We start from the raw sequence: 17,293 nt of genomic DNA, 5'->3' as shown, positions 1-17,293 counted from the left end.
AAAATTCTTAAACAGCCATGCTTAGTCCCTTCACCTGAAAATAAAAGGAACAAAAGGCTGGAATACACTTTACCTCACAAGATATTTTTCCGGATTGTATCTCCATAAATATGATATATTTGAATTTTGAATCATATATCAACATTGTAAAGCTACTGTGACCATTTAGAGACAAGGCATGGAGGACCACATGAAGTGTCGCTCCCTCTTTTTTGTTCAAAGTACATCACATCAAAATAACCACCTCATCACCTACTTTCCTAAGTTAGGAATGAGTAACAAGGAATTACAAATAGGCTGTCTCCACCAACAGTTACAACCTCTAGAGTCTACATAGATTTCTACCCCTATATATCTGATTAGACATAGATGTATGCAAGTGTATATCTAACTCAGAATGAATCGCCTGCAAATAATGCATCTTTACATGCATATATAGACTGTTCCGTATTTTCCATGCAAACATTACCAGTGCCTGAGATGAAAAATAGTTGATACCTAAATACAGCAACAAAGAACCTTGACGAAAACTGCATAGTGAAATTCAGCATAATATGGTTCCCTGCTTTCCTTCCATAAACAAATTAAAAGAACAATTAAATCACAAAGATATTTAAAAATTTTGAGCTTGAAGTTAAAGGAAAAGCAGTAAAACCTCTCGACGCTGAGAAATCAGCTCCTGGAGATCAGCTTGTGTATATTTCCAGCATTCCTTTTATAAATCGTATTTAAAAAGGAAAAGGACGACCCAAAATAGATCTAATTTCGAAAACTAAAACTTGAATAAAAGCCGGACCTCCTCTGGAAATGAAATATTATTTTCATTCAAAAAGGAAAATTTCTGTCATTCAACTATTCTTTTCTTTAAACAAATAAGCCTGACGTTTCAATGTTGTTATTTCCTTTTATCTGATACGGAAAACAGATAATAATTTTCGAAGCGAAAACTTAGACAAAACCAGAGAAACTCATTTTGAAGATTATTCCATTAGAATAAGATATCTTAATATTTCAAGATTATCGTATTTGAAAGGAACGAATAAACAGAAAAATCTCAGATGTGCTGATCTAACGTACATGTCTCTTGAATCCTTATTCATAGTCTGCAGCATTTCCCAAAATAAAACTTTTAAATTTCCCTATGCAAAATACCATCTGATTTGCAAAATGAACACAGTAACTGACCTTTCCACTGATAATATTCTCCGCAAAATTGCAGATGGCGTCGAGTGTACTATCAATCTGCTGTTTTAGAAAAGGATTTGGCGTACGCTTCGAATCCCTGAGCCAATAATGACCAACCATGCGTCCCTCGTCCGGATTAGCAATGGCACCGGCCTCGAGCTCCTCCATCGCCTTGAACGCTCGCTGAAATTTGGGCTCCATTTCCTCCACGAATTCTTCCGTAAATCCGATTCGGCTAACGTCCACATAAAGTCCAAGCTCCTTGTGCTGATAAAGCCATTCCAGGTAGCGCTGCCATAGGAGCGCAGGATCCGTTTCGAGCCCTTTTTTCTTCTTCTTACTTTCCAATGAATCTGCACCAGAGACCTCCGCCGGAATTTCCCGGGCTACAGCACTGGCCCGGGTTCCAGACTCGGCACGGCATCTTTGTAGGACAGGAAAATTGATCCTCGGCGTTCTGTACATGATCCTGGGTGTCGGGACCAAATGATGGGGGGCATATCGGCAACAGGAAGTGTCTATGGAAGCCCCTGCGCATAACTTCAGAGAAAGAGGACGCTGCGCCATCGTTCTGGTCTTCTTCGTTTCTAAATGGGGATTCGATCTCACGACCCCCTACTATTATGTCTCGGAAAAACGGTAGGTGGGTCACTGACTACTTGGAATATGTTATTTCTGCGTCTTCTTCGCTTGTTTATGATGTATTTCCTGGGGGTTCAGTTATTTTCTTGACATTCACAAGGGAAAATTAAGTTCACGTGATGGTTTTGGTGTGTCACTGACTACTTGGTATATGCTATTTCTGCGTCTTCTTCGCTTGTGTATGATGTATTTCCTGGGTGTTCAGTTAAACCGACCCCGGTTTTGATTTTCTTGACATTCACAAGGGAAAATTAAGTTCACAGGATGGTTTTGGTGGGTTGACTACTTGGTATATGCTATTTCTGCGTCTTCTTCGCTTGTTTATGATGTATTACCTGGTGGTTCAGTTCAACCGACCCCGCTTTTGGTTCACAAGGGAAAATTAAGTTCATATCATCATGTGACTCTTAAAAAGCTCACCGATTCCTTTCTTTTTCATGTCTAACAACTTTCACCGCTTCATTTTTTTTATTTTGTTTATTTGGAAGTAATTATTACTATGTTTAAATTTGTTTATTTTGAAGTAATTATTACTATATTTAAATTTGTTTATTTTGAAGTAATTATTACTATGTTTAGTTAAACAAGGCTTTAGCATAAAGAAATAAAGTTTTAAAAGAACAAATGGCATTGTTACAGGAAGTTTTCATAGGGAGGACATAATGGCAAAGGATGAAGGCAATGTGCAAAAAAAAAAAAAAAAATCTGTAGTGGAAAGTACAGAGATGAATGTGAAATCATCCCAAGATAAAGGGAAAATATTCCACCAAAGTTTCCAAAACTTGGGCTCAAGTTATTAGCAATTCTGCTAATAAGAAAGGAGAAACAAATATTTAGATTGACAATATGCAAGATAGTGAAGGCAAGGAAAAACAAAATAGGGCATCAAACATAACTATTAAAGCGGTGAAAGACTATGGGAAAAATGAATGTACTCTTGACCTTGCAAGAGACTTCTTGAAAGACAAGTTGGTATGGCAAGGACAAATATGTCAAACATGGAGAGTGGGTAAGTTTAACGGGGAGAGAGTTAAACCCATAAAAGTCATCATGCCTAGCTTGCATGATAAATATATCATTCTAAGCCAGAAACATCTCTTGAGGGGTTCTTGTTTTTTCCTAGAAGAAGATTAAACTGTAAAACAACAGGACAAAAGAAGGGAGGAAATTTTAAAGGTTAGGGCAGCAAGAGATGAAGGCAAGAGAGCATGGATTTATAAAGGCAAAGTTGTGATAGTGCGATTTGGACCTCCTTCCAAAACAGAGCAACAAGATGGTAATAAAGAAAAGGCAACAAAGTCTTCAACATGAAATCAGAAAGCAAGGTCAGTATGGGAAAGTAGTGACAAAGACTCAAATGTGAGTCTTTCATGTCAAAATAAATAGCAATGAAATCATACCCAAGTTTCCTTAAGATTAGCTTGTTGGAACTGCAGAGGTTACCCATGGAGACGAAGACCTGGGTTAGGGTCTATTGCGGAAGATAGAGACATAAGTTGCCTCATAGAAACACATGAGCATGAAGGGTGCAAGACACCTCTGTTTGAAGGACACTGGAAGATGGCAGTGTGGAACAAGGCAGCAGGGAATGGAAAAGGGCACGGCGGTATCATGGTTTTAGTAAGGGAGAAAGAAGGTCGTCTCATTCATTTAGAAAAAGAAGACTCAAATAAGCGATTCATTTGGTTTAAAATATCAGAAAATGGAAACCACATCAGAATTGCAACATGCTATTTTGCGCCACAGGTTTTAAAAATCTACAAAGGTAGAGGGCTTGACGACAAAAATCCATTTGCAGCCTTAAAAACGGATATTGCAACATATTCGTAGCTAGGTGAAGTCCTTATAGTGGGCGATTTCAATGCTAGGACTACAAGTGAGCAAGCTAGCGTTCTTTGTTGTAAAGATGATTACGACCCTATTTGGCTTACAGAGGAAAATAATCATTAGTGGGAAAGAATTTCAGAAGACAAGGGTTGCAATCTCTTTGGTGAACAATTGCTTACTCTATGTGGGGCCTTTCATTTAGTCATTTGTAATGGCTTGACTAAATGGGCAAAGTCTGATAATTTCACTTGCAATACTTACAATGGAGCAAGTGTGGTAGATTATGTAATTCGCTCGCATGGTTTGTGTGAGAAAATGGAGGAAATTTTGATTAGAGATCAACTGTGGGACTTAAAATTAGATCACAAGCCAATTTATTTATGTTTCTCTTGGATTGGAAAGAAACAATTAGAGTAAAAAATTCAGCATGTCCAACAAAATCTCCCAAATGACTAAATTCCTTTGACCCCATAAAATTGTAATACCTTCAAAATGACGCTAGAGAGGCTCTTCGAGAAGGAGAAAATTACAATTCACAACCTTCATAGTCATGAATTAACACATTTAATTCAATGCGCAGTTCCAAAGTGCAAAAGAGCAAAAATTAAGAAATTTGAAACAAATTGCTTTCTGGTTAATGCTTGGTTTGACGAGAAATGCAAAAAGACAAGGAGAATGTGGAAAGAGTCAAACAAGGATAACATAAAGCTCAAAGCTTACAAACAGTTATTAAGTAAGAAAAAGGTCGATTTAATATTTTCAAGGAGGGAAGAACTAATCTTCCTTGGGAAAAATAATCCCAAATTATTTTGGAAGGAGCTCCAACCGAAAAAGATACAAATTGGAAATAATATTACAGCTTCTAAATGGTTTGACTATGCAAGACAACTCTATGAGCAGGTTCTCAAGGTTGACCCTCCCCCCTTGGTCAACACTGATACTGAACTCTTCACGGTACAAGAGGTAGAGATGGGTATCAAGAAGTTGGGTGGTGGAAAAGCAAAAGACTTAGCTAAACTACAAGCAGAACATCTAAAGTGGGGCTCAAATATTCTTGCACCTCACATTACAAAAATATTCAACAACATCATACAACAGGGGCTCCCCACAGATTGGACAACTAGTCAAGCAATACCTCTTTTCACGAGCTGTGACGTCAATAATCCTTCCAATTATAGGATCGTCATGATAAACCCTTTGTTTGCAAAGTTATTTGGAAGCATGCTAGAAAACAAAATTAGCTAGTGGGCAGAAGAAAGAAATAAGCGTGCTAAAGGGCAAGCAAGTTTTAGACCTAGACATTCCATAGTTGATCATTGTATAACTTTAAGGCACATCATTGAAAAAGTTTGGGAGAAAAAGGAAGAAGTCTTTTGTTGCTTTGTTGATTTTATAAAAGTGTTTGACTCTGTTCCTAGGGATAATCTTTGGCACAGAATGGAGGAACTTGGGGTTCCTAAACATTTGAGAGCAGCGATGCATAGACTGTATGAAGAGGTGAAAGTCAAAATTAGAACTTCAGCAGCCATTTCTGAAAATTTTAGAAGCAAAATCGGGGTCAAGCAAGGTTTCCCACTGTCTCCTACCCTTTTTGGTTTATATATCGACAAGCTTGAGTAGTGTTAAATTCGCAAGGAGGTGATGTATCTATTTGGGCAAGTTTGTTATAAGGCTTCTTTTGTATGTAGATGAACTTATTATGATTGCTAAATCGACTCTTGGTCTGCAAGAGCACTTACTATCCCATAAGTATTTTTGTAGATGCAAGTCAATATCAGCAAAACGAAAGTAGTGGTTTTGTCTATGAAAATAAAACATAACCAGCATAAGTTCTACTTTGAAGGCAACATTCTAGAAGAAGTTGCGGATTACAAATACCTCGGAATTGACTTCAACAAAAATCTAAGATGGAATGGTTGTAGAAATAAAAGAACTTTGGGGGGTTGGAAAGCATTTTATGCTTTTCAAAATAGGTGTAGAGAGACAGAGTTATGGGACTGGAAAACCACTTAAACTTTTTTTGGGCTTCTAGTGATTCTAGTGATTCTCTATGGTTGTGAACTATGGGCCAACAGTACATCCAACATGCAGTGGAGACAAATTGAGAGAATTCAGAAGCATTTGATTACAAACAAATTTAAGATTAAAAGTGCAGTTCCTTATGATATCTTGTTAAGTGAAACAAGGACTGCTCCTATTGAAGCAATCGCTATGGTGCGAATCATAAGGTATTTAAAAAAAATTGAGCAAATGGAAGAGGGTAGATGGCCCTAAGGTTGTCTTTAATGATAGATTGTGCAAAAGCAAAAAAACTTGGATGCATCAAAATAACAAATGGTTTATTAAATGGGGTATTTGCTTGAATGCGTGTCCCATAAATAGCAAAGAGATAAAATCTTTTGTTATGGAAAAGTTCCACAAGTGTACTTGGAATAAGGAGTTAAGAATAAAGAAAAAGTACTATATTGAAGTGTTTAATCCCCACTCATAGTCATCAACCAAAAGCATACATAGAGACCAATACCTCTTAAAGAGCCAAAATTCTTATTACTCAGTTAAAAACTAATTATCATCAACCCCATTGTGAAACAGGGCACTGGAAAAGACCGAAGGAAGTGTGGGAGGAAAGAGTATGCATTTTTTGTTCTTCTGGAAAAGTGGAAACAAAAAAACATTTCATTTTAGAATGTGAGGCCTTCAAAGACAACAGGGAAAGTTATGCTGGCAGTTAGCTCTTATGATAATGTATTTAGCAAGGGGTTTGTCCAGAAGCTGGGAGCATTTATTTTGAAGCTTCACAGAAAAAGGGTCGAATACATCAAGCAGATAAAGAAGCAATCTATCTCATAGGCTATCTTTAGCCTCGTGGATGTTAAAATAATTCCTTTCTTTCTTTCTTCTCCAATGTGCAAAAAAAAAGGCCGCATAGCTAGCGTTATGTGCCGCTTAGTTTAATAAAATATTCTAATGTCGTGATGTGTTTTATGTACTCCAAACAATAATAAAATTGTAAAATGAGTTATATGAATATTTGTTTGACCCTTTTTTTTATTAATTTTTAATATAATTAAACATTTTTTTGGTAGATAAGGTATATATATATATATATATATAATTGATATTGAAGAGAATGATCACAAGCTAATAATTATTTATTTAATATTGAATGATGATAATTTTTTTATAAAATGCTCATATTATAGTACACATGTCATATCATTTTTGATAACGGTGATGAGTCAAATCGACATTATAGTCATGTCATATCATTAGAGTATAGATTGATATAATGAGAGTTGTACAAATTGTAAACATGTTATTTTTACATATTTTTTTCAAATTTGTATTTTTTAAATTATTTTTTTGTAAATTAAAAAATAAAACTCATAAAAATTGTTTATTCAATACATTACACTAATGACGAAATGGAATTTTTGAATTTAATTACAAACCATTTGTGTTTATGGTACAAAGTAATTATTATATATTGTTAATTTTCAAATTATTTATATTTAATGTACATAGTAATTAATAATAGAGTACACAAAAGTCCATGCTTGCCATCATTATACAATAAGAAGCGAGACATTTCAACTAATCATATTTGAGATAAATAGAAATAAATTTTATTTAAAATTAATAAATTTAATTTCATAGTGTTAAACTTTGAATATATTTTAATTTTTTTAGTTAATGAAAAACTGAAATAAGTGTTATTTCTTTATATATTTAATATAATATTTTAACTAGCTTTAGAGGTGTTATATAAATATTTTGATTTAATCAAAAATAAATTAAAAAAAAAATCTTATAAATTAAAAAACATTATGTTAAATGTTGCTCTGTTAGGGTTTCTAGGGTTTCTGGTTGATTTTATGAAGACACATAGGGTTGTTAGTCTGTTGCTCCTGACAACTTCACACAACCTACGTGGTATTGAGCCCGAGCATGAGCTCGTCCGCAGGGGGGAGAGATCCCCTCCTATAAAAATGTAGTTGCCGGCAAATTCAAGGGTAAGAGCAATGCAAATCTTTCCGCTTCTCATGTGATCGGCCCTAGCGGAGAACCAGTCCAGGGGGGCCAATGGTAAAACCGCCTCAGAGGACAATGCTTCCCACAAGCAACAAAGAAACCAAGATTTGTAATCCCTGCTAACAAACTCGAGAATTACAAAAAGTACATGAAAGATCATGCCTTGATCTACAAATTTATAGGCATCTGGCTTCTAGAAAGAGAATTACTCCAATGGATCTAAATGAAATGGCAACCAAAGGGCAACATTGACCTTAAGTTAGGGGCTAAGGGTTTTTTTACAGTCATTTTCCATGTTCTGGAAGATAAAGAACAATTCTTTGAGAATGGACCCTATTTCTATTACAATGTTGGGTTGTTTATGCGATTATGGGAAGAGTGTTATAACCCAGACCAAGAACAATTCATGGTTTCCCTAGTCTAGGTGCATCTTTTCGCTTTGCCAACGGACTTCTGGGATCTTGAAATTCTTGAAGGGATTGGCAACTCCAAAGGTAGATTTGTTAAAGTGGTAGATTCTACCAAAAGAGGAAGATACACGTCCTATGCGCGGATTTGTGTCTATATGAACATCACAGAACTACTACGAGAGTCAATGGAGTTTGAATACCAGGATGAAGTATGGAAACGATCATTGGACTACGAACATATCCTATTTTGATGCAGGCAGTGTCACGAATATGGACACCTATACAAGGCGTGCCCCCTTAGCTAGGCAAATAAAATGGAGAAGACAAAACCAAAAGAGGTAGCACCAACGCAAGAGGGGGAAGAAGGGTTTCACGAAGTTTCTTATAGAAGCGGCCCCCAAAAACCCCACAGGTAAATCAAACCACTCATAATCAGAAAAACCCATAAAATTCCAATAGATTTGGAATCCTACGGGAGGAGGGGGAAAGTTTAAGAGAAATGGTGAAAGGAAAGGAAGTGGAGAAGAGAGGTATATCGAAAGTAAACCCAGCAGCGAAGAGGAAGGCACAGGAAGAGCCGACAGACCAAGAAGGAACATAAACAACTCAGGATTAGAACACCATGGAGCTTAGTGGGAACAAGGACGACATGAGCATGGAGGAGCAAGTCCTCGAGAGATTGTTGCATGAATGGTGTAACTTGGAGGAAAGGTTCATCCTAGAAGACCAAAAAAAACTTTATCGAGAGACATTCCAACATTATCAAGCCAAACAGTCTCAAAAGTAGCCAGAGCCACCTGACATTCTTGGCTCTTAAGCAGGGAATGCCCAGGATCTAGGGGGACAAGGCAAAGGAGGGAAGAAAAGAGGTATAAAGAACCTACAGGAATCCATACAGATGGCGGGTGAATTGCTAGCCAATCCAGGTCCGGGTGTGACAAAGGACCCTTCCAAGACCTTTTACTTTCATGATGTGTTAAATTGCATTTTTAAAAGAACATCAATGAATACATTTGCATGTTGTAAAGAAGAGGAACACGACAATCATCAGCACATGAAAACATAAGCCATTGATAATGGAGTTCGTCTAGGAGGGACTACGTCTACAGGCCCTGGTGTCAAGATGGTGTAGGTTGTTGCATTAAGTGTTGTCAATAGTGATGATGTACATAGAGGTGATGTCACTATCATACAAGGAAAATGCCCTCACACAGGAGTGGCTCCAAGAGATGTTCCACTACAGGAACTCTCAGTCAAAAGACTCCTATCAGTATGACATAAACTCATGCATGATGAACATCCTGCCAACATGGCATAAGAGGGACCTCAATGAAAAACATGCATGATGACAACATGAATATCCCATCAACATACGACAAAGGGATCTCAAAACATAACATGACGAATCATGACAACAAGTACAGCACATAAACGATTCCATGTCACATCAAGTAGGAATCATGAAAACAAGTAGTAAACAAGATCCCACATCAAGCATCAACAGGGATCTGTGCAGCACAATGCATAGCAAAAGAAGTACATGAACATATAGCATATACCTCACAACCAGGGGCCATCTAAAGAAGCGGATGTCAAACTGCTGAAGTTGTTTGTGCCATCGATCTCACGGCATCAATCACATGGAAATGGTTGATCGCACATAAACGCTGACACCTGCATTCCACTTAGAAAAGTGGCTGAAAAATAGAATAAGAAAATGGAAAATCTGAACACACCATTAGATTTTTGGCATTGAATAGTGCAAAATCGACTGTCAAATTTCTGAATTCTGAAAAAAGTGGAATTTTGGGGCTTAAGGAATCTTTTAGATTCCCCCTATATTCCTTAAAGATTCCCTCCTTCGGGACCTCTGCAAATCGGTTGCTTAGATTATGAAACTGACTGCGCCATCGGGTTTGTGTCACCAAGAGGTTTAAGATCGACATAAATTTTTTCCAATTTGGACATTGCAAAAATTTCACCCTCCTGGAAATTTCGCTAAGTCATGGTTCCACCTGCATAAAAAAAAATTAATTAACAAATAATCGTCTTGAGTTCCGTGCCCTCTCCTAGTTCCCCCATGCCTGGGTGCACTGGGCAAATGTTTGGTTTATATGAATTCTCAAGCGGATTAATCAATAAAATGGTTGTGGTGCGTTGGTTGGGGGTCTGATTAATAGGGAGTGTGAGACTCCTCTCTATGGTCCTCTAACTAAACTAAATTTCTCTAATTTTAAATACAATAAAACGGGAAATAACTTATTTCTAACTAAACATTTAATCGATGATAATTTACCATTTAAAATTTATTTCCCACAATTAAATAGTAAGCATTTCATTTCAATCACTTACATGAGTAATCTATAAACAGAGGAAAACCTGTTCCGATAGCCTGATGGAGATGCCTCTAAGTTCCTGATCCTGCTGGGATGCTCCTCTTGACTATCGACTGGATTTACCTCCCAGCCAACTAGGAAGTATTTCATAACCCAGGAAACCTCCACAGGTTCTCTAGCCTTCCGAGCCCAAGTCCAACCAAATGTAGTGTGTCCAAGATAAACAATACTCACCTTCTCTCCCTTCTCTTTTCTCCACCTTCCTCTCAATACAAATCCTCTAAACCACAACGAAACCAAAACCAAGGATTCCCTTCCTCCCCTCATCCTTCCCCTTTTATGCCCATTTCTCTTCTCCACTTCAACCGCCTCCCATTAATGCCATAACTACCCCCTCATCCTTACATTTGACTTATCTTCTCCCAAGTAATTTGAGAGGACATTTTGGGGATGTGATATGAATATATAATCTGGTAATTAATTGGAGAGGACCATGTTTTATCCCAAGTAAATATGAGAGGACAATTTAGGGATGAGATTTGAATATATATAATTTGGTAATTAATTAGAGAGGACCATGTCTTTTCCCAAGTAAATTTGAGATGACATTTTGGAGATGAGATATGAATATATAATTTGGTAATTAATTAAAGAGGACCATGTCTTCTCCCAAGTAAATTTGAGAGGACATTTTTGGATGAGATATGAATATATATAATTTGGTAATTAATTGGAGAGGACCATGTCTTCTCCCAAGTAAATTTGAGAGGACATTTTTTGGATGAGATATGAATATATATAATTTGGTAATTAATTGGAGAGGACCATGTCTTCTCCCAAGTAAATTTGAGAGGACATTTTGGGAATGAGATATAAATATATAATTGGTAATTAATTGGAGAGGACCATGTCTTCTCCCAAGTAAATTTGAGAGAACATTTTGGGGATGAGATATGAATATATAATTTGGAATAAATGGAAGGAGACCATATCCTATCAAAATTGAAATTTAAAGAGGTAAGTTGGGAATTGAATAATAACGAAATTTATATCAATAATAAATTTACAGTTTCACCAATGTAGGTATGTACCAATATTTATTGACAATTAGAAATCAATATTCTAAGGTAATTTAAACACTAATAAAATTTTCATGATAAGTTTAAGTAGGGCATTACATACTCTCCTCCTTAAGAAAACTTCGTCCTGAAGTTAGAGTGTAAAATATACAAGGAGTTCGAAGCAGTTTGACAATAAGGCATAACAAAATAGAGAGAGAGAGAGTTATAGTAGTAAAATTTAATAAGTCAGGCAATGACATCACGTTCCATCAAGAGTCTCCAACTGATCTATATCCTCCTATCCTTCCTGACCTACTTCTGTTCCCACATTATCCATCCTCTGCTGCTATATACAATGGCATCAGCTATACCAATCTAACCACTAATAAAACCAATATGGCAGAAGCGTCAACTATATCGACCTAACTTCCCCAGCAAGCAACTAGCAAGTCATCACACGTCTAGGGGAGCGTGTCCACCACTGCCCTCCCACGATTCCAAGTTTGGAGGTTACACGGTGGGAAATACCTCCACCCGTCCTCACAACTAGGGTCAACACCCTAATATGGACCACACTACAACGCTAGTTGGATACTTGTCATCGAATAATCCAGTCAGGTAGTCTTGTCACCTATCATTCACATTTTACCCATGTCATAAGAGTGCATATCTAGTAGATACAAAATGTAATAGAACAATGTACATTATACCTTTCCCCATGAGATTTCTCGACCTTCCCCCAATGGAAGAGTATACCTTAGCTATCACATAGTTCTTTCCAATCTGCGGGTTAACTCTCATTCATGCATTTATATAACAACAAGATATATATAGATAAGTGATATTTAAACATCATGTTATTAAGTTTAGTATCCACGTGTCAATCTTACAGTTCACACTAGAAATAAATCATAATTTCACTAAGTCATCCATTAAATAAATCATATCCACTTCAGCCATACATGAAACAACAATAATTCTAATAATTCACGCACTAGATAATTCATCACTAAGTGATCATACACTAGGCCATACATCAAAAAAATTTCCATCATCAATATTGAATCCATCAAATGATTTATATAAGTAGTTTCATGTGTCCAACTAAATGCATCAATATTACATAACGTTCATAAATAAATAACATGGAACTGCAAAACAGAACCTTAGCATAGGTAGTTGTCTAAGTCAAAATGGGCATCACATATGCTCAAAAAGTGAGGGGTAGTTACGATGTATAGTCTCTGCATCCTCCCAGGTAGTAGATCCTAGGCTATACTTATCCCACTAGACCTTAACTTGGTCCACCATGTGATGTCTGAGCTGTCGAACTCTATAGTCCAATATGCGTAATGGTTCGACCACTATGGTTCCCATGTCCGAGACCTGCAATTCCCTCCAATCCACTTTGTGAGATTCATCAAAAACATAATGTCGTAAAACAGATACATGAAAAACATCATGAGTTTTATGCAAATGGGGTGGCAGTACAAGATGATAGGCAACTAGTCCAATCTTCTCCTGGATCCTAAAAGATCCTACAAACCGAGGTGACAACTTCGTCCCCTTCCCAAACCGAATGGTGCTTTTGTTGGGTCGGATACGAATAAAAACTTAGTCCCCTACTTTATAACTGCGATCAATCCTATGTGAATCAACGTAACTCTTTTGTCTATCTTGTGCTTTGTTTAACCTTTGTCGAATCTGCTTTACTTGTTCCTCCATTTCTTGAACTAATTCTGGCCCAAGTATTACTCGGTCCTCCAACTTTTCCCAACTCAACAACGTCCTACATGGCCTTCCATATAGTGTTTGATAAGGAGGCATCCTGATTGAACTATGGTAACTGTTATTATAGGCAAACTCTACTAACGGTAAGTACCTTTCCCACTGAGTTTGATTATCCATGATATATATCCTAAGCATGTCTTCCATAACCTGATTTACTCTTTCAGTCTGCCCATTTGTTTCTAGATGATATGCAGTGCTCATGTTCAACTGAGTCTCTGGTGCTGACTGCAAACTTGTCCAAAACCTAGATATAAATCGAGAGTCTCTATCAGAAATGATCGTTGTGGGTAACCTGTGTAGTCGAATAACTTCACTTATAAACACTCGTGCCACAACAGTAACATCTTAAGTGTCTCTTAAAGGAATGAAATGGGCACTTTTGGTCAATTTATCAACTATAACCAATATAGCGTTGTGCCTTTGTGAAGTGAGTAGCAAACCCACAACAAAATCCATGGAAATTACCTCCCATTCAGACATAGGGATGTCATGTGGTTGTAGGAGTCCTGCTGGATGGCGATGAACAACCTTCACTTGTTGACATTCAAGACATTTGGCGACAAACTGAACTATGTCGTGCTTCATGCCTGTTAGACTCCGTCTCCTCAAATCTTCTGTAAATACGTTGCCATGCTACCAATGTACTTCTCAGAGATCTCCTTCCACAACCAGGACAATTTCTAAGCGATAACAACAACATTAATATTTGTATTTTTCCGGAGGTATGTTCCTCACCAAGCAGATAGGCTGGAGAAAACAAATGTAATTGGAAGATAGAGCAAGGGTGCATCAGAATTGGAGACCTGGATAGTAAATTTAAATATTTCCTTAAGGAATATTCAGAAAGTACCACAGTGGGAACTGTTGTTAGTCTTCTGATACGAACTGCTCAAAAAGTTCCAAGGCTTGCAGAGGCTCAATCCCGCCAAACTCATCCCTCTCTTTTAAACATTTCTTGGTTATTCTAACCAGGATAGTGCCAGTGTTGAAATCTATGACGAGAGCCAATGTAAAGTGAAGGAGAAGAGAGGCATTATCAATTTTTGACAGCCGTGGAAATCCCACTGTCGAGGTCGATATTTATCTTTCTGATGGTTATCTTTCCAGAGCTGTTGTTCCAAGTGGTGCTTCCACTGGTGTGTATGAAGCACTGGAGCTTTGTGGTGGAGGGAAGAACTACATGGAAAAGGGTGTTTCAAAGGCTGTTGAAAATGTAAATAAAATTATCGGACCAGCTCTTATTGGCAAGGATCCAGTAGATCAGATTGGAATCGATAACTTCATGGTACAGGAGCTTGATGGAACTCAAAATCAATGGGGCTGGTGCAAACAAAAGCTTGGAGCAAATGCTATATTAGTTGTATCTCTTGTTGTTTGTAAAGCAGGGCTTATGTTAAGAAGATACCTCTTTATCAGCATATTGCAAACATTGCTGGTAACAAAACTTTGGTGATGCCAGTACCTGCTTTCAATGTCATTAACGGAGGTTCACATGCAGGAAATAAACTGGCAATGCAGGAGTTTATGATTCTACCCGTTGGAGCTTCTTCATTTAAAGAGGCCATGCAGATGGGTTCATTTACCACCATCTGAAGACTGTAATTAAGAAAAAGTATGGTCAAGATGCAACAAATGTTGGAGACGAAGGAGGCTTTGCTCCAAATATTCAGGAGAATAAAGAAGGCCTCGAGTTATTGAAGATTGCCATTGAGAAAGCAGGCTATACTGGCAAGGTTGTTATTGGCATGGATGTAGCTGCTTCCGAGTTTTACACTGAAAAGGATCATGCAGTTCATTTTACACAGGAATTTGAAACTCTTTATACCAATGGACCTGCAGGTGGCGGTGGCATCAGGTCTTTTCACTGTCATTGCAAATGATGGTGAACACTTCAAATAGTCGAAAACATTGATAAATTTCATAGGTGTCAGCTACAATTGGTTTGCCATCGCGGGTACAAAGGAATCGATAAGCCAACTGCAAGTAATAATATGCCAAATCCAAGCGATAATAAGTGAGCATGCTGCCAAATATGTGAGAAAACATTTGCAAATTAACGCTCTCCAATACGCTGCTCCATGTACCATAACGTTGCTTCAAGACTGCTCCAATGAACGCTTTGTATATTCTATCCGAATTAAGGCATACAAAATAGCACATTTCAAACATCGTCCATTCATGCTTGTTATTTCCTGTCATTATATTGTTGGCCTTAGAACTAGAGGCTCTTCTTTTTGGACGAATTAGAAACTAAGAAAGCTCCAATAGGGAATACAAACATATATGTTTGATTTCAGTATGTCGTTCTGACAACAAATACAAAGGTGCGGAATGAATGCATCTTTGTATAACCTTATGCGTGTGCAGAGGCAGTGATTTGGGTAGCAACAGCTGGCTCATGAATATGGCCCAAGAGCGCTATTCAAACGGAGCCAAAATACTTTAAATTGGAACGAAGATATACATCACAACAGAAGACATAGGATTCGATTCCTATTTCAAGACTTCAGTTAATGATTCAAAGGGATCTGTGCTCCAGCATTTATCTCTTAATTGGCCATCAGAGGAATTCAAGGGAAACGATGCTCTGTTTTTAGAAAAAATGGTTTTTCATCGACCTGTAGGGGAAGGTTCTTGGTCAATTTACTGTATGTAAAAATGGTTTTGTTTCAAATAGTAACGTGGCTTGATTTTGCAATGCGCTTGTCAAAAAGGCGACCTCCACATTCCACATGCCAATTTGGTCTAACAGCAAGAGGAAATGGAAAGTATAACGTGGCAGTCCAGGTCGAAAACAAAATTAGAACGAAGACATCGATCCTGAGCAGAAAAATAGGGACAGATCGCATATCCTAGTCTTCAATTATGATTTGGAGGGTTCACACTACAGCGTCCGCCTTTGTATTGGTCACAGATATGTATGCGCTGATCTTTAGGAACCGATGAGTGGCTTTTTACTATTTTTCATAGTGCCAGTCGAAACAGTTCCATCTTTTCATGGATCGGTTTTCTTCTGAGCTGTTTATGGTATTAAAAAACATTTTGTAAAGAGGGAGGGAGAGAATTCTGAGAGGTGTGCATGTAAGAGAAAACAGAGCTTCCATTGTACAGTCTTTGACAGAGATTTTAATGAAAATACACAGCTCTGGCTTCTGAGATTCCTGTGGTATGAGATTTAACATTTGTGTCCTCCTTTGTTTCATGTATAGCCTGTTATGTGTTCATTTCATTTCATGATTATTTCCAATTGAACAAATGAAGTGTTAAGGTAGAATTCATATTTTGTATGCTCTGCCTTTAAGTTTGTTCATATTTAATGTTTTCTTCTGTTTGACAAGGATTCATCCTCTATGCCCTTGTCAGCTCCTCAACAGTCTTGCCATTCCATTTAATCTCAATTTGATGTTAAACTTTCTTGCCTACCTTGCCTCAGGAGACAATCTGTGTTTTTGATTACATTTCTTTGTTCAAGCTGTTTCTTTGCCCCATGCAGCCCAGAAAAACCCTATCATTTTATTAAAAACCCCTTTTTTATCAATTTACTAGCCTAAAATCAGTTTCTTTTAAAGTCATCTCAGCCCCTTTTTGAAGACCTTTTGCCGAGATAGACCCGGAGAGAGCCCTCTCCTGTCCTCGTAGGGCTAGCTACGAGGCTAAGTGGTTTGATGTTGCCTTGGATTTTGCCTTCCTCAGCCTGAGGCAAATTCGAGCGCTAACATATTGGCGACCATACTGGGGAGAACATTCGACTTGTTGATTGTCTTGTCCCAGTACATGAAATCAAATTGCAGATCTGATGCTGATGGTGGACAACAGTCAGACACATATGCAGGCTGAACCATTCACCTGGCGACTCCAATTCGATCCAGACATTCCAACGCTTGCTGATCCATTCATGCAATGGTAGGGTATGTGGCAAACCCTGCCCTGTGTGAAGCTGTAGAAGAAGTAAGAAATGAGTTAGCAGATTCTGAATTTGATGAAGATTTTTTCAGTGCCTTGCTTCATT

At 37.6% G+C, this 17,293-nt stretch overlaps 1 protein-coding gene and 1 pseudogene across 1 annotated transcript in view; one reads left to right on the top strand and one right to left on the bottom strand.

Moving 5' to 3' along the window:
- Positions 1-2,208, bottom strand: part of PGI1 (phosphoglucose isomerase 1) — a 142,281-nt gene extending 140,073 nt beyond the window's left edge. Inside the window, exon 1 of the mRNA XM_089459301.1 lies at positions 1,186-2,208. Coding sequence (XP_089315427.1) covers positions 1,186-1,752 — 567 coding nt within the window. The 5' untranslated portion in view covers positions 1,753-2,208. The remainder of the gene's footprint in view (positions 1-1,185) is intronic.
- Positions 2,209-8,718: 6,510 nt separating this feature from the next.
- LOC149251087 (enolase 1 pseudogene) lies at positions 8,719-15,164 on the top strand (annotated as a pseudogene).
- The last annotated feature ends 2,129 nt before the right edge of the window (positions 15,165-17,293 follow it).

Source organism: Pinus tabuliformis, chromosome 7, assembly GCF_031772625.1.
Source record: "Pinus tabuliformis cultivar Carrire ecotype Pingquan chromosome 7, CPIR1, whole genome shotgun sequence".
NCBI lineage: Eukaryota > Viridiplantae > Streptophyta > Pinopsida > Pinales > Pinaceae > Pinus > Pinus tabuliformis.
Note: the sequence above shows the minus strand (reverse complement) of the source record. Positions and strands in the feature narration are given on the sequence as shown.